At 48.8% G+C, this 21,296-nt stretch overlaps 2 protein-coding genes across 5 annotated transcripts in view; both read left to right on the top strand.

Annotated features, from left to right (window-relative positions):
- Nucleotides 1-21,296, top strand: part of LOC144173932 (thymocyte nuclear protein 1-like) — a 34,999-nt gene that overhangs the window by 8,159 nt on the left and 5,544 nt on the right. The window contains exons 1-3 of one of the 3 annotated variants that reach the window (XM_077702279.1): nt 14,726-14,928; nt 15,362-15,465; nt 20,489-20,557. In XM_077702279.1, coding sequence (XP_077558405.1) covers nt 14,883-14,928; nt 15,362-15,465; nt 20,489-20,557 — 219 coding nt within the window. In that variant the 5' untranslated portion in view covers nt 14,726-14,882. Of the gene's footprint in view, nt 1-14,725; nt 14,929-15,355; nt 15,466-20,488; nt 20,558-21,296 lie in introns of those variants that run through there. The other 2 variants (XM_077702278.1, XM_077702280.1) reach the window with 2 other exon arrangements.
- LOC144173928 (neprilysin-1-like) lies at nt 6,694-13,893 on the top strand. Of its 2 annotated transcripts, XM_077702270.1 has the most exons (3): nt 6,694-7,534; nt 9,605-9,796; nt 10,817-13,893. In XM_077702270.1, exons 2-3 carry the CDS (start codon nt 9,617-9,619, stop codon nt 12,986-12,988), a joined length of 2,352 nt encoding a protein of 783 aa, XP_077558396.1. In that variant the 5' UTR covers nt 6,694-7,534; nt 9,605-9,616; the 3' UTR covers nt 12,989-13,893. The 2 variants fall into 2 exon arrangements, with proteins under 2 accessions (XP_077558396.1, XP_077558397.1); XM_077702271.1 differs by lacking the exon at nt 6,694-7,534 and having other exon boundaries at nt 9,567-9,796.

Here is a 21,296-nt window from a genome sequence, read left to right as displayed (position 1 = left end):
TGCGCCGCTGCTCCTTCTGCCGCCATGTAATGGGAAATTTGACGACGATGGGGAAGTTGTCTGCTTATGTATCAGTGTAGCGGAGTTACTACTCCGGAATCGGAATGACTCCGTATTCGCTCCACCTATTCGCGACCCCGGAATGGAATGGGAATGGAATACACTAAATTTTTAGACGAGCTGCAGTTATACAGCCAAGCCGGCGCTTGAACCAGCAGGGTATGCGTACGTCTTATCTGCAGTAACTTCTTACCTAGGGAGGTGTTTTAGAGCTATGGGAAAACCCGAAGGGGGGATAACTGAAGGAGTTGACGAGTGAGGATCTTTGATTGGCGGTAGTTTCGTGGCCTGTGAGGGCGGGTCCAAGGAAGGCATTGGAGGATGTGAGAGTGCCTTCCTGGCAGTCATATGCGCTAACTGGTTACATGTGACTCCCTCGGTGTGCGCCGAGGTCCAAACCGAACGAATGTTTTTTTTTTTTTTTTTTTTTTTTTTTTAATGAGAAGCTTCGCACTAATGGCGCGAAGACTCAGCAAACAGCGAGGCTAGTGGCCCCACCTATAGCTTATTCTTGGTTTAGCTAAGTTTATGCGTGGTAACGCTTGGACGCTCGGCCAAGTTTTTTGCGTGGTTATGCTTCGAGTCTCGGTCAAGGTTTCTGCGTGGTGTCATCGTAGCCACCCAAAGAGCAGTGAACTCTCGGTCATCAAGGTACGTACAATGCACGCGTTCCCACCGGCCTTGCGGTGAAGCTTTAACGGTAGCGGAGGGCGCAGCGGGACGAGCATTCGCTCAAAATTTTTGAACTCGTTTTCAGTGGCCACCGTTCGGCCATGTGGGGTCTGGCGAGTGGAACGCTAATTAAGAAGTTTTCTGACGTTATCGCTTCTCGGCCTTTTGGCCTCTCTTATTTTGGCATTAATTCTTCTCCTTGCACCGCTAAAACTGCACCGTGCATTCGCCGCAAGAAGCGATAGAGCGAGCCACCCCGTGACGCGTTTTCAACGCTGTGCTTGTATCAGTTGTATCGCGCCTCGGTCAATCATTTTTACTAAACGAATTGACTCGAGAACGCGGGTAACAATCGGTTATTCCGGTGTCGCCGAGCTGGCGCCTCAGCGTCGAGTTCGTTTCGAGTGCGAGCTGCAGCCACTCCTTTTGCGACGGCAAGCAAGCATGCAGTAGTCGACGGATGCTCCCGTCTCGCCCCTTATCGCATGACAAACAGAGATGAGGGCGCGTGCCGGGTGTTTGCAAACCTGTTGCGAGTCGACAGGCGGCTTGAAAAGCAATAGTGAGCAAGTCTTGCAATACGCGGACGCAGTGGAAGCCCCGAATGAAGTTTTCCCGGCTTGAGGTTCACGCGTACTGTGTTTGAGGCAGTGCACACAGTTTGTCAAAAACAGGACTTGGCGATGAACTAATACGAAACTGCAGTATGCTCGCTTTAAAAAAAAAAAAAAAAAAAGCTTTCCTGGCGACGTGCTTGCAGAGGTGTTTCCGGACGTTGCGTGCGCCTTCACCAAGCCGCGAAATAAGTGGATAGCCTCACCACCAAACTTCATCCTTGCATTTTAGGCACCGAACTTCACCGAGCAGCAAGGCATGGCAAGAACTTTGACATATAGCAGTATAGACTCATTGGGCACAACTCGAAACCTTGGGATAACTTGAATATATATAGTAAAAGAATGTCACTTAAAAGAAACGTGACCAATGCAATTCAACGTTTCGGCCGTCAGCCTTCCTTAAAAATTGCCATCGTCGCCTTTGTCATCGTCATCATTATGTCAGCACTGCCACCACCACCACCATCATCGTCATCATGATCATCATCAATCATCATCATCAGCGGTGATGGCAGCCTTCAGGACAGACGCGCGAAAGGACTAGATCACGTGTGGTCCCGCGGGTGCATTCCACCCTGTTGCTGTTCTCTACGACCACGGTACATCGATACCGGACGCCTAGCAGTGCGGATGCAAACAAGCGTAGATAACGAGCGGGAAGGACCTTGTCCGACGATCGGCGAGGCAATTATTGCTGTCGGAACTGGCAGCAAAGCGGTGGGACTTTGTTCTTATTTCCACTGAAGGTACCCCAGGAAACAATGGACACACGCTGTTGCATCAACCGTGAACGCTGCCCCGCCTCTGCAAGGCTTCAGGGCAATACGCGCTACCAAAACTGTAAGAAAAATAAATAAAACATTTGCGAAAAAAAAACGACGTTGTTTTGCAGCGGTCTATATGATCAACACATAACTTTTTATGCTTTACAAAAAGGTGCGTTTTCTAACCGTTTACCTAACTGAGCTAATGTTTCGGGATGACAGAATTTATGGTAATTTACCTGCCATCAGTGAAAACAGAAGTTGCTGAGCTAGTACCAAAGGATCACGCCCGGGCTCTATATATAGAGCTTACCAGAGCCACGGATAACCTAACCACCTAACTTCATCCTGGAACTGGCTTACCGACCTTCACAGAGCAGCAAGTCGTCATTAGAAATCTGACCTCCGACGCCCTCCGACGTTTGCATTGTTGCATTGTGAAAGATGCGAGCATCAACCACAACCTCTCAGAAGCTGATACAAAAACCAATAACAAAAAAAATTTCTCCCACCTCCCCTCGCGGGAACCCCTGTGTAGATGCGACGCATAGGGGGTTCCGATGTTGTTTCCGTTAGGTTGATTCTCCCATCGCGTGAAACGTGCCGTGAACCCCCTGCCGCGGCTATGACGCAACACAATCCAACACAATCCACTTTAATCCAATCCAATACAATTCAATCCAATCCAAGCCAAGCCAATCCAATCGAATCTAATCCAATGCCGCTCGCGAGAGAGTGTTCGCTATCGGAGAGGAGAGGGGGTGAGCGGCGGAGAGCGCAGCTCGCGCGGCGAGGAGAATGGGGGAGGGGTGTGGACGGACAACAACAACGGCGTATGGTGGGACAAGGCGAGTGAATGAGATGCAGTCGCATCTAAAATTGGGGAATTTCCTGTTATAGATATGACAGATATAAATTCCTCCCGTTTGAGGGCTTTGCTTTGGGTCAGCGCTATGCTTTTCTCCCAGTTCTTAGTTCGACTTCTGTTCGCCCTCTCTCGTTGATAAGCCATTCCTTCGATGTCACCATCCTCGCTAACATTCTTCTCGGTTGTGCAAGTTGCACAGCTGCAACAGGGGTATGGTACGTAAGTCGGAGGCTATTCTTCAGGCTGGACCGATCGTTCGGTGGACCGCTGTAGTTTTCAATATCGAGAAAATGGAAGCAATTCACTGAGCAGGCAAGACCTGCGCATGACGGTGTGATAAACCTGTTTCAGTGGCGGGAAGAAGAACTAAAGAGCGCTGCTGCTGTGTATGACGCAAGGAATGCAATTCCAGGGCGCAGCAGCTGTGTTTCTGTTGGAAGCGAAGTACGAAGCTCAATGTGCCCGGCATACTCGAATTCCGTCCACTGGGGCCCACGCGTTCAAACCTAATAGGTGACCGGTAAAAAGCGCAAGGGCTCATGGGTGCATTGTCTGCTCCTGCGGAGCCAAGCTACTTCCGGTTCGAGAGCTCTCCTCGCCTCCCGTAGGCCGGCGGCTTTCATGCGCGCGTGCGCGTGTTGTTTATCTGTTTCCACCGAAAAAACAAACGCTCATGCATCGCACATTCAATGAATAACAACGATGAATCCTGCTAGGGGCTCCCCTGAAAGGTAAGCCCTCTGTGGCAAGTAAACAACACGGACACACGCGCCTGAAAGCCGCCGACGTACGCAGGCGTACGGGAGGCCAGGCGAGATCTCGAACCGGAAGTGGCTGGAGCAGACGACGTACCCATGAGCCTTTGCGCTTTTTACCGGTCACCTATTTTTGAATGGGGGCTGCACCCCCGTCTTCTCATTATGCCGGCTCGTCGAGCATGAAAATAACGTATCGGAGTCTGCCCTCACCTGTATACTTGACTTACCTTTTGTCAACGTTATAGCTCAGCCTATATGTCAGACGTCGATTAAGGCCCGCTTTCCTTCAAATTGGAGTGGTCATTATGAAGCCACCTGAACCTTAACTTAACCGTCACTGAAGCCCAACTGCACGTGTGGTGCTTTAGTGTTCGCGTACATCTTGATTTCGAACTCAGGTATAGTTGATAGGCGTGTGATTGCTGTTACTTTATTCGACCACTACAGCAACGGCATGGTTGTCTTCCTTCGCGCTCATTGGATTTCACACGTCTTTGCAAGTGAGGTATACCTGTGCAGAAAAGCAGCGCTTGAGTGAATGCAGTGAATACGTCTATAGATAGCATTTTTGATCATTTGCCATTCACCCTGTTTTTGTGTCTTTTGTTCACACGGCTCATTTTTTGGGAAACCAGGCGCTACCAAATCGTCTGTTCAACGCGCCCTCCCCATCGCAAGTCTAGCCTAACTCTACTTAATTTTTTTTTTTTCTAAAATTTGAGTCAGGACTTGGAATTGTCCATCGCGCTCGCTTTCTTCCCTTAACTTTTGCACATATCAACCTTTTCTCCGTCGCTTCTTGGACTGACGCAAGCTCTCTTTCAAGTCTGTCTTACTTGAGAGGTAATAAGAAACCAAACAATTCAGATCGCAGCATAAGTAGCACCTTGCTGCTACTAGCGCTTCAACAACGAGCGCGACGAGATGCTTCTGTCGACGCAAAGCGAACTTCGATGCGTGTGTGCACTGCGAACAGCTTTAGATAGCGACCTGACCACCGGAGCCGGCGACAATGGAAGCCAGCGTGCAGAAAAATTGCTGTGTAGGGACGGGGCGCTCCATCAGGTGGTGTTAAATTGAATCCTCAAACTTTCCAGCTTCGCTTCCCTCGCAGTGCGACCTGCCACTGCTCGCATGAAATGTAGCGGTCGTACCAATCAAAGGTAGCACGGAGATTTTACGGTTCAGTCTAAACCAGCATATTAGCTATCCAAACTTCAACGGACACAAGTGACCCACACTGTTACCAAATCTGCCTGCTCGACTAGCATTCTTTGTTTTAGAGTGTTTCCGTTCATTTATACATTCAGAAACTTTATCGGCTTTGTATTTACGTCGAGGAGCTTACTTTTTACGTGAAGCTCGTCTATGCAAGTGCAAAACTTCATAGTGTAGGCTTCAATTTGCATAAAGCAGCTCCAACAGAACCATTCTGCGCGTGCAAGCGCCATCATTCTTGCGCGAAAACAATGATTTTTTTTTTCCTACGAAGGGAACACTAATCAAGTGCAATCTCTTCAACGGCTGCGACGTTTTTACCATATCCAGAGCTACGCTTGTCGGAGATCCCTGCGGAGTCTTGTTACAAAGCCCAACAAGCGGAAAAGTGAGACATGACAGCCGTCTCCGGCCAATGCTGAGAACCGCAGTTATCTTCGGGATGTGCTTTTCAGTCAGTGTTCCCATAATAAAGCGATGAGAACCTGGTGAAAAGAAATTATCTTTTTACTGTGGGGCTGTCGGTCTTGCTCAGCGGTTCGCAACAAATACAATCACGTACGATATGTTGACTGAAAGTATGATAAAAAAATGCACAGGATCTTTCAGCATATTATTTCGGAGAAAGCTTTTCGTTTGGCCTAATTTGTCGCCTATAGCCTTTTGCCGATGTTGCTACAACCTCAATATCAGACTCCCTACAGCTACCTTTCCCAAAATATTTATCCATGCTGCTGCAACACTGTCTCCACAGCCGCTGAAAGCCAACCGCGTGCCAAGTTTTTGCTCCTGACTTTCTTTTTTTGTGGTGAAATATATACGAGACAGTGCGCAAAGCGATTCTTCGTGTTTATGTGTTTGGCCCATGCTGTGGAACAAACTAAACGCCCTGAATAGTTTTTTTTTGTCAGTAGTTGTTCTTTGTGATGTACGCGCGCTGCGAAACGCATGGAGCGCTATGGAACGCATCAGCAAAGATTTAGAAGCTGTGGAAAATGCAGTTGATATCCGGATGGGTGCGCGTTCGTTGGACGCCGGCCGGGCGCGTTCTTTGGCCAACCAAGGCAAGCAATGATTTAACGCTAAAAAAACTCTTCTTTAAGCCCATCGTTGAGCCCCCAGAAAGTTTACACTTCCCCCATGGTGAATCGGCAAAAACTAAGTCCATTGGACCGAAAAAAAGACACAATAACAGAGATGGCCGGTATACAGCAAACGTGTATACAGCGGAGAAATTGGGATTCAATACAGCGAAAACCAGTGCAGTGGCGTCGGAAATTACAAAAAAAAGCCAGACAAGCAGTAACAAATTCGGCAATTCGGCACGCGGAATCGGCGACCATGGGCAGGTCGCAATCTGTGCACTCAGCTGCTTGAAGAAGCACCGAAGGGGGTTCACCGTCGCGCCTTGTGTACAATTCCGAGTGTTTGTTGTTCCAACATTTCGTCTCAACTGCTAGTGCGTGCTATGCGACATTCATTGAGCTCATGTTTCGTAAGCGAAGAAGGACGCAGCCGTTTGTTCCAACCGTTTGTGTGTCACCCGGGTGCTATCTTCGCACCGACGCCGCCAGATAAGCGGGTGCATCTTCAACGTCCTTGGCAGGTGCACGCGTACTATGAATTTGTCGCGTGCACGAGGGCTACTCTGTTTACTCATACAGGTTGGGAAAATTACAACGCGCAGGCGTACGGTATACAGAGTAGAAGAAACACAAGTGCGCTTTGTTGGGGTTTTGTGTCGTGTTCATTTGCGCGCTGTAATTTTCCCAAGACGTTCAACCAACTCGCCCAACTTTCAGTGTTGCTCTTTCAGGAGTCGAAAGAAACCACAAGCAGGTGTCGTGTACGCAGGAAGGAAGGCGAGGATTTCTTTTCACGTTTGTACGTTTTATGCTACGTCTTCGATCGTTCAGGCACGCAAAGATAATGAGGATGTGTAAAGAATCCACGAGTGATGGATAAAGCTTTGCGAGAAGAACTTTCGTACTCTGCGGAGCCTAATTCGTATCGCTTCCACGAGTGGGTGTCCCAAACAGCTGCCGTTCGTCACCTTCCTCATTATTATCTACCTTCCAGGACCACTATAGTTCATTCACCGCCTTTATGGAAGAAAGCAAAAGGTTTGTGAACGGAGATACATTATAATGGCAATACAGAGAATGTAACGAAGATGAGCGTGAAGGCTAATGAAACGAAGATTCCGGCAGTGTTAGTGACAGTGACCACTACGACATTACTCCAACGTGTAGAATACAATGAAAGAAAGAGGGGAAAACAGAGCGCGAAGAATTCTACCAGAAGGCGAAGAATCAAGATGGAGGAGTAAGAATAAGAGGAAGAAATTTTGGCGATCATTGACGCTGAGAAAGGGGGGAAAAGGAGCAAAGGGGATCTATTTTGGTTTTACTGATTCAATCCGACCGCACGCTGACTTAGTGCTTCGTTCACAGGTCAATAAATTGTAGGACTTCTCTCGCGCTCGAACTAGGGTCAGTGAGGCGAAGAAGAAGAAGAATTAAGGCACGCCAACCAAGCGAATTAAAGCCGCTGACCTCCTGAAGACAAGACAACAGAGTAAGCCAGAATGGACGTTGGTCGGATGTGCAGAACAGCTTCGTATGATCTTGTCATGTTTTTCCCCTTTTTTCAGGCGTACTGCACTAGTGTCAAGAAAATAATGTCCCAATGCTTCTGTAATGCAATGGAGTGGACGCTTTTGTTTTCAGGGCCCGAAGCAATAACGGTCAAGTATAGATACATGTTCACTATGCTCACAGAAATCAGCATAGAATGCTGATAGAGTGCATAGAATCATGCATAGAATTCTATCAGAATGCTGATAAAGTGCTGACACGCCGTATAGAATGCGCGTAGAAATCATAGCCCGAGGACTGGCGTGACAGGGTTTATATAGTTCACTTCACATCAGATTGGTATCAAGGTGAAATCAGAGAATTCAGATGGTGTTAGTTGCGCCTACTAAGTACAAATCTTGGTTGCGGAGGCCCATGGTTAGACATTGCGGATGAAGAGAAGTTGTGATACGCAAAGCCATTCGAGTGTCGCAAGCTCCTTGCACAATTAGGCTGTGTCAGGAAGGGGGCTTCTCTGCTGAAGTAGGCACCATTTACTCCGGGAATTAACCTTTGCATGCCGCAGAAAGTTTTTACGGGGGGAGGGCGAAATGCGTCTCAAAATATCCAGGAAAATTAGTACATTACTGTAATGTTCTATAACGGAACAAATAAAAATCAAATAATTTGCGCATTCCTGAACGCATTTCTAAACAAAACAAGCGCTCTATCGTAGCACCTGTGCCGACATTTTCTCTTGACGCCGCCTCAACTTCAGATCCCCCACCCCAGCTTTCTGACGAGGCAAGATGCGTGATCACGCGAACCTTGCTCCGGATGAAGTCGGAACCAACGTTACTAAAACTTATTCTGGTAACGTTGGTCGGAACATGGTTATGTAGACCTACTCGAAGAAAATTACGGAGCCATTCCTGTGAGCAAATTTCGGCCTGTCAACATGCGGCCGTCGCAGTCGGGATATGAATTGCCATGTTCGGTCGCGCTGACGTTCCTATGTATACCGCGTACTCGTCGATTGCTTGCAACTTTGTGAATTAGTATCAGCCCGGCAGGGAAGCGGTCGCATGCTGCCATGTGCCCGAACCAAACCAGATTGCCTGTCAGCTAACCTGGCTACACCGCCCCTATCTAATACCCCACAGAATGCACATTTTGATCTCAAACAGGCACCCTAACAGACATAATCATCGGGCGTGCTCACACCCCAGCCCTCCCCACCACTTTCCTCTCCCCTTCCCCTTCCCGAGCTGTGTGAACCTGCTGACCTGGACCAGTGGCGGTCCCAAAGGGGGGGGCGAAGGGGGCGATCCCCCCCCCTCCCTTCCCCCCCCCCCCAAAGAGCTCCTCAGCTTCTTATTTTTTTGTTTTTTTTTAAGCATCCCACTTGTGCAAGGTGGCAAACGTGCTGCGACCGTCAGAAATGCGGACTCGAGCCAGCCGTTGCACCGCCTAAGGGGGGCCAAAAACCACTGTGCCGCTAAGAGATTTGTGCCCAAGCGGGTTACTTCGCATACGGTGCAAGGAGGGAGCGGTTTTTCATTCGCACCCCCCCCCCCCCCCAAAAAAAAAAAAAAAATCCCCCTCCCCCCAAAACCAATCTCTGGGACCGCTACTGACCTGGACGCTTAGCAAATACTGGTCTTCAGGGCAGAGATCCCAAATGGTCGCTTGGGCTCCCAGTGGACTGAGGAACCACCAACTTTTTTTGCGAGATAAACTTCTCTACTACTACTACTACTACTACTACTACTACTACTACTACTACTACTACTACTACTACTACTACTGCTACTACTACTGCTACTACTACTACTACTGCTACTACTACTACTACTACTACTACTACCACTATTATTATTATTATTATTACTACAACTATACTATACCACTACTACTACTACTACTACTACTACTACTACTACTACTGCTGCTGCTGCTGCAGTGCGATGTTAGTGAAGCGTAGCCGCATGCCCATACTCGATCTTGGAACCTCTTTGGGAGATAAGCTGCAGAGCCTTCGTCAGCCTGAACGCTCACCGCGGCCATCCAGGTCATCGCCGCCATGAATGCGGGGTCGCAGTTCGATCGCGAGTCTGAAGTCGACCGGAGGCCCCCGGCGGAGTCCTCCCATGCGACAAGAAGCGTCTCGCTGGGGGCTGCGTACCGTGCCGCAGGGCACGAGGCAGACGTGGACCGTCGGCACCACTCGTTGCGAGGCGTCAGCGGCGAGCGACGCGGCAAGGTGAGGGACATAGTACTCGCAATCCACGCCCGCCATATACACCACGAACAGTGGGAGATATTGCTGTCCAGCTCCGTATACCTCAAGATTAACTTCTGCTGGTCGAGTGGGCTGCAATCGAGCTAAGACGGCGCATGGACTCTTGAAACAAGGGACCACCCCGCACGCAACGCTCGATAATAAAAAGAAAAGTTTTGTCTCTCTCTCTCTCTCCGCCCTTGGGGCGGAATTCTAAGTCTTGTCCATTTCATGTCTGTTTCAAAGCATCCGCTTTGAGCGAGTCCTGATTGGCTGAAAGCAGACGACCAGATGTGACGCAGCACATTCACGGACAGAGCCCTCGCAAGAGCGACTATGTCCCGGCTGAAACGGACGCGAAATGGATATTTTGGAAACTGACACAACTGAGTATTTCGCCCTTGATCAATGATTACCGAAGTTTCTACAAATTTATTTTACATGGGTGGTACCGAAGGCAATGACTTGCCTCGTGCTCATCGTCGCGTTTAAGAAAGAAGTGGCTCAAACAATTACTTGGAGATGTTGAAGCCACCGGGTGCGACTATATTGGCAGCTGCTTTTGGCTACTAATTGCGAGTAAGTCAATCAGTTTTTAGAGCGTTTTCCTGGTGCGCAAGTTTTGATGCATGCAATTTTTTAGTATTTAAGGCGGTTCTGTTCGCGTCCTGAAAGGGCCGCCGCCCGGAGATGCCGAGTTATTAGAAGTTTTTATAAAAGGTTTTTTTTTAGAATTATACCACAAGAGCTTTAAAGGGGCGTTGTTTAGATACACCACACTGCTACCTTCAATGCTAACTTAGCGGGGGATGTTTAGACAGTCGGACGGACGGGTGGGCGGGCAGGCATGCAGGCACCGGTGTTCACATGTGTGTTCTTGCCAATTAATGCTCGGGAAGCAGATTAAACTTGTATTCTTACAGAATTCATACTGACCTAGTGCCATTCGAGTTACAGTGGGTAAGCAATCAGTCGTGTTTAAATCTATTTTTGATTGCGTAGGAGTCGCACATCGAGACGTCCGCGCCGAGAGCGGATGCCCACAAGTTGCGGCGGACGCTGGCCTTAACTTCCTTGCATCGGATAGTGCGGCGCAGTTCTGCCAGGACTTGCCTTGTCTCCACCACCACCGTGTTCCTCGCCTGCGTCATTATGGCGGTTCTTTTCGCCAGTCTGCTTACCAGGAAGAGGGACAAAGACGCGAGCCCTCGCTTCAAGCGCAAAGTCACCGCGCCTCTGGGTGGCGTACGGTGCCGCAGCGAGGCCTGTCAACGCATAGGAACGTTGCTCAAGGAGGCCATGGACGAGCAGGTTCGCCCTTGCGACGACTTCTACAGACACGTGTGCGGCCGGTGGTTGCGGAGCCATCCAGGGAAGACAGTGGGGCAAGCCCTAGCCTCGGCCTTTGTCGCCAACGTCACCCGGCTCGCCAGAAACGTCCGCATTCCTTTCTCGTTCGTTCCAGCACACCAGACGGCGGTGCAGAAAGCCGCCAGGCACCTGGTCGCTTGCGACAGCATCGTCACTGATTCGGAAGATCAGTCGGTGAACGTCAGGACAGTGCTGGCAGAAGGCGGAATCGCCTGGCCCGACGCTGCAGTCGCAGAGAACGCACCGTCAGCTGACGTGCTAAGGGCTATGTTCTACATGTCTCGGGTCGTCAGGATTCCCGTGCTTCTCGACGTGGACTTCAAGGACGGGCAGGTGAGGCATCGGGTCATGTTTCGGAGACCGGATAACGTTGTGGCACTTTTGGCGGGAAGCAAGTGGCGTACTCAGAACATTACCACCGACAAGTACGAGAAGTACGTCCGCGCCATTTATGACAGCTTCGCAGAACAAGGTAATTCATCAGACTTTCAAAAACTCTTCAGCAAGACAGCCCGCTTAGAAGCCATGTTGATATCCTCCATGAAAGCGCCAGTTTTTACGAACGAAAAAGACGATGTTATATCTACAAGTACTTCTCGCATCCATCGCCTTTCGGGAGTGGTCCCAAAAGAGCGCTGGCTAAAGGTATTCCGGACGCTCTTGAATGTCTCCGACGATGTTCCCGTCATTATACGCAACGGCCGCTATTTCCAGGCACTATTCGCCCTGCACAGTCGGCTCGGAGAGGACGACTTCACGGAGCTCTACCACTGGCTCTGTGTCCAAGCCTTAGTCCCGTTCACCAACAGGCGCATAATGCAGGCGGCTCATCCGGGAGTCTCCGTGCGGGAAAAGCACAGGGAGCGCTGCTTCGCCAGCAGCGACCGTGCCTTCCACTACGCGCTCGAGTACCCCTACATGAGCCACGTCGCCTCAGCGCAAGTCGAGGATGACATGGGCCAGCTGATGCAGCGTGTCGGCCGGTCGTTCGCCCAAGTCCTTTCGCGCACAGATTCTCCTATCCTCGCGAGTAACTGCTCTGCCGCCGCCGTCGAAAGGTCGGCGGGTGCATACACGGCTCTCTTCAGGCGCTCGCGGCCCGAGTACTTCGAAGAGGCGTACCTTCGCTACCCGGACATGACGCACAGCGCATTGACGAACTGGTTGGCGGTAGCGGCGTCGGCGCCCACCGCCATGCCGAGTGAATCTTCGAACGTCGGGGAGGCCTCGCCCCATAGCAGCGTGTGGAGCGTGCCTATAGAGGCCAGTTACCTAGACGTACCTTGGTACGCACTGATTGCCCCGAATGCTGTAAAGTTTGCTGGCATCGGTTCCCGCCTCATCGGAAAACTCGTCTCGGAGCTGGTGCTGAACAACGAGGCTTGCAGAAAAGCAGTTCTTAACAAGTATGAAGAAACGTGGGACTGCATTGAGGCCGGACTGGCGAATAAGTACCGGAGCCTGGACGCCGTGAAGGTAGACGGTCAGGTTTCCATGTTGTCCTGGGCTGTCGCTTGGACGGCTTTCAAGGCTCACGCAGCGTCTAGACCGAGCACGGTCGTGCTCAGAGTCTTCCCTGCCCTGTCCGGGGAGGCTCTGTTTTATGTCGTGGGCTGCCTGCTGTTGTGCGGAGAGGATGTCCACCAAGCGGAGGCCCGATGCAACTTGCCTTTGAGGCACGACCACAACTTCGCCACGGCTTTCTCTTGCGGCTTGGGTTCACCCATGCGCCCAAAAGCCCAGTGCCCGCACGCGTTCTCGGAACGCCCGAAAAACAGCGGCTCGCATGTTAAGCACAAATAAATAATCTTGTTGTAGGATGTCACCGCATGCGCGTATACTGTCCGAATAGTCGCTGTGCGCTTGTTTATAGACGACCACGGAATAAAAATGCAATACTTTTTTTTTTTTTTTACGTTGGTAGCGTGCTACCCAGTGGAATAAAATCTACGTACTATAGAGATAGAGTAGGAGGAATAAGCGTTTAATGGAGCAGTCAAGGTTGTTTGGTTGAGATTTCTTTTCTTGCGTGCGCACACCTTTGCGTGGACTATCCATGTAGTTGTACCGTGATGTGAATTACCGAGAAGGGGTTTCAATTTAAATTACGCCGCCTTTCAAGAACTTCACTCTGGTTACGTGTGTCTGTCGTCACTGTCATGCTCCCCGACGTGGTAGGATGTTGAGGGCTCTGTTCCATTACTGGTGAGTATGCTCTAAATATACAAGTTAAAAACTGCTCTTTCGAAAAAAGACTATTTCATTTCTTAACAGTCTTCGCCGAGGGCAAACTTCATTGGTCGGCCGAGCTTAATTTTTTTTTTATATCTCGTCACAGTAGGAATTTCTTGTGAAGCGAACTACGTATTGATGGCATCTTCATTGGACGAATTTTTTCCCTTCCGAGCCAGTTCTTCAAGTTTGTAAACAACATAAAATCAGCCGGGCTATATCCGGATGATGTACAGGGTGGTAAACCAATCAAAGCCAATTATTCATGGAAATTTGGCATTGCGGCGGTCTATTTATAGGACGGCGCATTGTCTTGAAATGTGCGCTTTTGGCCCAGACAACAAACGCGGTACCTATATATCGTGCACGCATTCTTTGTTTTTGCAATATTTTGTGCACTCTTTCAAATGCGGTACCTGCAGCATCGGTAGTTTCGCACACTACCATTTGGTGGTCCTGAATAAAATGCTAGTAACTTTTCCCCGATGTCCAAAGTGGTGTCCTCTACTTGAGAGCATAGTTCATATTGCGTTGATGTTCACACTTGCCTGAAAAGTTTCGTGCGATGGCACAGAATGAAACACAAAGAAATGACAGTGATTTCAGGTCATGCTTAACAACCGGGAAAGTGAATTTCTTGAACATGTCCAAAAAAATTACCAACAAAGAGCTCTGATGGCGTACATGAATAACAGGCTGAAAGGCTATGGAGGGAAAATTATTGAGAAAGGCGTCACACATAAATTGTAATATGTGCGTACAATTTTTAACTCCTCCCATCAAGGTGGGTATCTCCCAAAGTCCCATTGGCACCAGACACACCATCGTTTTCCATTTCGGCAAGAGAGCGTTGATGGAGGCACTTTGGTTGCCAACAACCATAAAGTTTACTTCGCTCAGTAGCACTTTGTGCCAGGCCGAAGGGCGCAAGATTTGAGGGCGCAACTAATACCTACGTTCTGAATCAAAACGATCAGTACAGGAATCGTGTCAGCTGTGTCGTCTGCTGCCACCAACCACAAAACTATGGTGTACTAGAATTCTAGTACACTCTAACAAAACGCAAACGGCCGCCATAGTGGCGCCGCCGCACATACAAACTCAACGTTACTAGAATGACAGCCCTAACGTTTATTTAGTTTATACATAAAAATTGGTGTGTTGTAATATTTTTAACTCTTTGTATTTCAAACTTTTGTGAAATAATTTTGCGTTATAGTCACTCTGTTCAGATTCATCTCCCACAAACAGCGAGAGATGCAAATAGGCAGCTGGCATCACTGGACCACACACTTCCGTTACTTCCATACTTCTGTTATTTCTGTTTTCGTAGTGGCGCGGCATTCATGCGTGCACCGGTTGCGCATATATTTTGTTCGTAACAGGGTTAAATACCTTTTCGCATTTTTACCACTTCGGGCAATTTCGTAAACTGTGACATCATTATTCGTCAGCCTAATTAGGCATGCCTCCGAAGAAAAGACGCAGGAGCCAGCACACCACTGAGAAAGGTGACAAATTACTTGTTTAGTGAGATCCAGTCGTGAGTGAGACTGACAGAAAGAAGCCTTTTTTGCTGAAGTATTCGTCTGTGTAAGCATAAGCAAACAAATAGCCAATCAAAAGGTACTAAGAAGCGAGGGGTACTATTTTTTTTTTTTTGGGATACAGCACCAAACTTATTAAGTTGGATTATTTTTGCTTGCTCTTCGCACTGTCAACAATGCCCGCCGTGTGCCCGTGCTATAGTAACGAGTTGTCGTCATCGTAAGAATACTCATCAATGCTCTTTACTCTCGAGCCAGATAAAGTCTTTTATGAACGAATTCTGAAAAACGTCAGGGTTGTCTTTACGATCACAAAATGTGTGCACCTAACACGCAATGAAAACGAAGTATCTGGTGTGAACGTTATTTTCTTAATATTTGTAACTCTCAGGTGCAGGTCCAAACCAAGCGCCGTCTGCATCACAAGCCAAAGACTGCATTGTGCACTGGCTGCTGAAATCGGAGCCCGAGAGTCGCATAGAGAATGGCGTCGACATGAAGGTAGATTTTGTTTGATCTTTTCTCAAGTGACCGTGACTGGGCGTGCATTCATCCGCAACGTGATAGGACGTGCTGGAGCCGAGCAGTGCCTGATAAGTTCCTTGGTGCTGACACGGAATTATGCACACATAAGCCATTGCATTTAGAACTGTTGTGATTAAAGTAGCGTGTGCTGCTCGGTACATGATTCCCCGCATGCGTGCAGCAAAGTGCATGCTGTTCACAGCGTGAAATCGTGGCTCGCTGCCACCTAGCTATACGATGCCTGCTAGTTTTAAGGAGGGCAGCTCAGAAGACGATATCAGGAGCTCGCGGACCCTTTGCTGACTTGCAACTGGAATTTTATTTGTTGTTTGGAACCTATTTTTACTTTACTAGCTAATCTGGAGCCCTCCACTATGGCGTGCCTCATCGCCTGCGTTGCATCAGTGCATTAAACCCTACAATCAAACTAGCTTGATAGCAAAGAGGGAAAGCAGGGAAGAATATATAGTAAAAGAACATGAAGAAATTTGTGGTTAAGTCTACTTCCATCGAAACTGATAGTAAAACGGAATATCATAGGATGTGTGTTTACAAACATGCACTCTGTCACTCACACTCATCCTCAATGTAGTACTGATGCTAAGTGAGGGAGACAGGGGCACATTATCCAGAAAAACGAGAAGTAGAATTGCACTTCCTCTTCTCACAAGTAACTTCAAACAGTAGGCCGTGTCTTGTATACAGAGCACAAAGGGGTTGTGCTTTGTATTGCGTGAGCAACAGGTTGGGCATGTCGGCAAAGTTTTCTTGTTGATCTACCAACGGAGCGATATACAGAAGAGTAGAAGACGAGAGAGCACATGAGGGTAGCTGCCTTTGCGACGTTGTTATGGAGACAAGTCGAAGTGCGGCTTGTCAGCTGCTTGTCTCAACAGGCCTTGCTGCTCCCACCACTGCTTCTAAGCGTTGTAGAATTGAGTCTGTGGCCAGTTTGGTTGGTAAAAGTGCAAGGAACGGGAATGACGGCGAAAAAATGCAGATGTACAGTGTGTTGCGACGATAACTGGAACACTTTAAAACTTTTTCCTGAGCGATCCGCCGCTCTGTTCACGCTCAAACTACACACAAAGATCGCATTTTGTGGTCTATTTTGTTTGACACCAGGAACAACAACGGTACTTACCTGTTTATTCTGAAAATAAATAAAAACGATTTTCGCCTATGGGAAACTTCAGCTCGAAAACCTCAGACCGATTTCGCTCACATCTTGTGTAGGGAAATTAATGGAGCACGTCATACTCAACAGGCTCAACAGCTACATGGAGGACAACGGTCTTTTTCCGCACACGATGATCGGCTTTCGACCAAAACTCTCTGCGCAAGACGTGATGCTTCGCCTAAAATACGACGTCATAGACGGGGCGCGCTGCTCACCACTTGACACTAGAGCAATTTTGGGTCTTGACCTCACAAAGGCCTTTGACAACGTCAAACACTCGGCTATCCTCACGAACCTGAGCAAACTCGGTGTCGGGACAAGAGTCTACGAGTACATCAGCAACTTTCTTTCAGACCGCACAGCTACCCTCGCTGTAGGGAGAATGGAATCCGATGCGATAAAGCTAGGGAACAGGGGGACGCCCCAAGGCTCTGTCCTGTCCCCTTTTCTCTTCAACGTCGCCATGATTGGTCTTCCTGAAATTTTAAACCGAATTTACAGCCTTCAACATAGCCTTTACGCAGACGATGTTACGCTCTGGGTCTCCGGAGGCAGCGACGGCCACATTCAGGACACGCTACAACAGTCAATCGAAGCAGTCGAAGATTACGTCGGCCCTCGCGGTCTCAGCTGCTCTCCGCAAAAATCGGAGCTTTTACTATATCGACCAACCAGTCGAGGGCGGCGCACAGATAAGACCCCTCCGGAAGTCCATCTCTTCGCTGGTGGTGGAACCCAACGCATCCCCATAGTCACAAGCATACGGGTTCTTGGCCTTCGCATACAGGCGAACGGACACAATTCCGAAACCATCCTCTCTCTCAAAAAGAAGGTCTCTCAAATCACCCGACTCATCTCCCGCATTGCAAACCGCCATCACGGCATGAAGGAACTCAATCTAGTACGATTAGTTGAAACTTTTGTTGTAAGCAGGATAACGTATGTCACTCCGTTCTTAGACCTTAAAAAGGACGAAGAACACAAAATCGACGCTCTCATTAGGCGAGCTTACAAGCAAGCTATCGGAATACCGCTTACCGCATCGACCGAACGCTTCGAGGCACTTGGGCTACACAATACGCTAAGCGAACTCATCGAAGCTCAACGCTTAGCGCAACGAGAACGACTTACGTACAGCGCGACTGGACGGCACATCCTCGACTCTACTGGCATCACTTACCCGAGTACTGCCCCAACCAAGGTCCCACTTCAACCAGCCATAAGAGAAGGCATATCCATACCACCCATTCCAAAAAACATGGATCCCGTGCACAATCTGGAACGAAGACACGCGCGGGCCAAAGCCCTCCACAAACAGTACGAAAAATCAGAGAACGTGGCTTACGTGGACGCAGCCGATTACGAAGGCCGCGACGCCATGGCATTAGTGGTAGTCGATCGGCAGGGAAATTCCATAGCTTCCGGCTCGATTCGCACGAAGGAACCGGAAGTGGGAGAAGAGGCGGCCATAGCACTGGCAATGACGGCCTCCGCAAATATCAAATATGTCATCAGTGATTCTAAATCTGCCATTATAAATTTTTCGAGAGGGCGGATCTCCCCAGAAGCGTCTGCAATTCTCACATCTGGCTTCCGTCGCGATGCGCGGACCGGCAAAATCTACCTGATATGGGCACCTGCCCACTCCGGCCTGGCCGGGAACGAGTGCGCGCACGATGCTGCTCGAGGATTAACCGACCGAGCTGACATCGACCCTAACACCCCATTCGCCCATTCGCTCCGATGGTCGGGCAGGGATCGGCTCGTGTCCTACAGGGACATAAAAAATCACTATCGTCTGGAACGGGCCCGTTTCCCCCCCGCTCACCCGTCACTCGACAAGAGGCAATCCGTCGTATGGCGGCTACTGCAAACAAACTCATATCCAAACCCGGTTATGTATAGCTACTGCTATCCAGGGCAACATTCGGATAAATGCCATAAATGTAAAGAAAGGGCAGATCTAGCACATATGATATGGGCCTGCCCGCAGGCGGCTATACCCGCGCGCAGAATCACTCGGGCGGAGCAATGGGAGACCGTGTTGCTCAGCCACGACCCAGCGGATCAAGTCTGGGCCGTCCAGCTGGCCGAAGACGCTGCTAGAGCCCAAGGGCTCTTGGCCGACGCCTAGGATCACCAGCCTCTCCCAATAAAGTTATTTCTCTCTCTCTCTCGCCTATGGGAAAATGGCGGCGATTTGGACGTGCGAGCCCGAAAACCGGGTTTTCTGATCGTCTGTTAGCTCATTTCTAGGTGCATTTTCTGATCGTCTGCTGCACCATTTGGCTCCGTACGTGAATCCCAAACATGCGTTTCACTCTGCAGGTGGTTCCGTCGTTCCAACATCAACTTGCGCTGGCTCGCACGTCCAAATCAGCGGCCATTTTCCCATAGGCGAAAATCGTTTTTATTTATTTTCAGAATAAACAGGTAAGTACCGTTGTTGTTCCCGGTGTCAAACAAAATAGACCACAAAATGCGACCTTTGTGTGAAGTTTGAGCGCGAACACAGCGGCGGATCGCTCAGGAAAAAATTTTAAAGTGTTCCAGTTATCGTCGCAACACCCTGTATGTAAGCGACAAAAGGAGTGGCTGGGTAGCCAGTGCTGCTGCTAAAGTGAGCAAACGTGAATTCTGAGATGGTTAGAGTGCTAAGGACGATTGGCACGGTATATGAGGGATGTGCAAGAAATGCTACGTTGCGAACCTCTGAAGCTGAAGCAAGGCATACTCATCGGGCCGAGCCTCAAATTTACAAGGGAGAGGGACCGGATGTTTGGGCATTCTTAAAGGAGTACTGACGCGAAATTGCCGTGTTACGTTTTTTTCGCTGCTATGGGTGGCTCCCAGCGCACCAGGCATAGACTGGCACATTTGATAGCCGATTGCCGCGTAAATGCGCATCCTCGATTAACCAGTCCTGGATAGTCCATGGGCAGACTGAGGATTGCCCTCAGACTGGGGTCTCCGTAGAAATTTGTGAGAAAATCGAGTGCGGGATCGAGTTCCGGCAGTCCGTGGACGGTCCGGGAATGATAGTCGAGAAGGCCGAATAATTATTTACAGCCTCGTTTATTCGTGTCAGTTTTGGTTTTGACAAAAAGAACACCAAGGCGGCCACCATGACAGGACAGCACTCACGATGTCGCCATTCTTGTCTCCAACACCTCCACGCACTTGGGCAGCATGACGTCAGTCCCAAAACCGGGACGTGATGCACAGGGCGGAGCAGCGCACGCCAACCACAGCCAGCTAGTTGGCCACGTCATGGGAACCCTGGCATCAGCAGTCTGGGGCCAGGAGCAGATGGCGTTGTGCTGAAGCCGTTGTCAAAAGGGCATCCCTTCAGAGCTTCCTCATGCGTGGAAGGATTAAAATGTATTTAAAATGCATTATACTGAATGGCTACTGTTGAAACATGCTGGGAGGTATCTCCATGAATAAAGGAAGCCTTTTAAGTAGTTATCCCAGCTTTGAAATTTTGTGTCAGTACTCCTTTCTTGCATTGTTTCTGTACTTGTTCTGCATATTCCTTCACCTTTTCCCCCACTTGTTTTAATGTACTGTTGCTAGTTCCATTTCACTTTGAAGCTCGTGTGCTTGAGCTCTGGCAGCTCAGCCTATATTATCCTCGAGTTTCTTGCAACTAGATAGCGGTGTTATGCCCAGTGAGTACTTGTGAAGGTTCTTGTTTTGTGTGAGACAAAATACAAGTTTTAGTCACAAAAGTAGTCCGCCTTTTGTTAAAAATTTGTTATGGGTTCTTTGTTTTGCATGTTTAACACTGTTATGTTTGTTGCTGGTTTTCTTACGCAGTTCAGCATTGATGACTTGATCCAGTGTCCTGAAAGCACGTCATGCTGGGATGGAGTGAGAAACTACCAGGTTTGTCCTAACTGAACTCAATTCATCATTGGAATACAAATAATGGGTGCTGACTATGGGCGTCAAGAAATAATTCGATGCAAATTGGCCACTATTTTTCTGACCAGGCAAGGGTAGTTAGGGGAAGTTCCGGGTGAGAGGGACATTGCAAAGTTCTCAGAATGTCCAGTAATTCTGAAAAATTGAATCATGAAAACCATTTCTGGGTTCTTAGCTGCTTGGAAAAAAGGCTTCAAATTTAGTGAGGCTCATATTTACAGCGTCAGCAAACATTTTTTTACTTTATTTACCTTCTACAGAGCCATGTAGCACCAGAACTGTTTAGTGGTAACGTGGCACTTTGGTTATGTGTGTTATTGATTTTGGGCTCATGTAATATGGCAATGCCACCTATTATCAGCTACTGCCCACTTTAACACGATCACAGTACGCACTCAGAGGTGAGCTGGGTAACATTACGCACTGCTTGGATGAGATAATGAAAGTAGTAGAACGATAGTACACCAGGCTATACACCAGTGACGTTATACCAGGAGACACTACTGAGCATACAAGCTTAGCTTGCGATGTCCCACTAGTAACTGAAGATGAAGTAAAAAAGGCTCTCAAGGACATGAAAAGAGGAAAGGTGCAGGTGACGATAACATAGCCGTGGATCTTTTGAAGGAAGGTGGAGATTTTGTACTGAAAAAGTTTGCTGCACTATTTTTAGAATGCTTAAGGACTCCAAAGGAGCTTA

Source organism: Haemaphysalis longicornis, unplaced genomic scaffold (assembly GCF_048455015.1).
Source record: "Haemaphysalis longicornis isolate Haplotype H1 unplaced genomic scaffold, Haemaphysalis longicornis Haplotype H1 scaffold_3, whole genome shotgun sequence".
Taxonomy (NCBI): domain Eukaryota; kingdom Metazoa; phylum Arthropoda; class Arachnida; order Ixodida; family Ixodidae; genus Haemaphysalis; species Haemaphysalis longicornis.
Note: the sequence above shows the minus strand (reverse complement) of the source record. Positions and strands in the feature narration are given on the sequence as shown.

Bases quoted from the DNA above. Each gene is read 5' to 3' on its own strand.
- LOC144173928 (XM_077702270.1), top strand. From the start codon at position 9,617: ATGAATGCGGGGTCGCAGTTCGATCGCGAGTCTGAAGTCGACCGGAGG. The intron at 9,797-10,816 runs GTGAGGGACATA...TTGATTGCGTAG, and splicing joins GCGGCGAGCGACGCGGCAAG to GAGTCGCACATCGAGACGTC.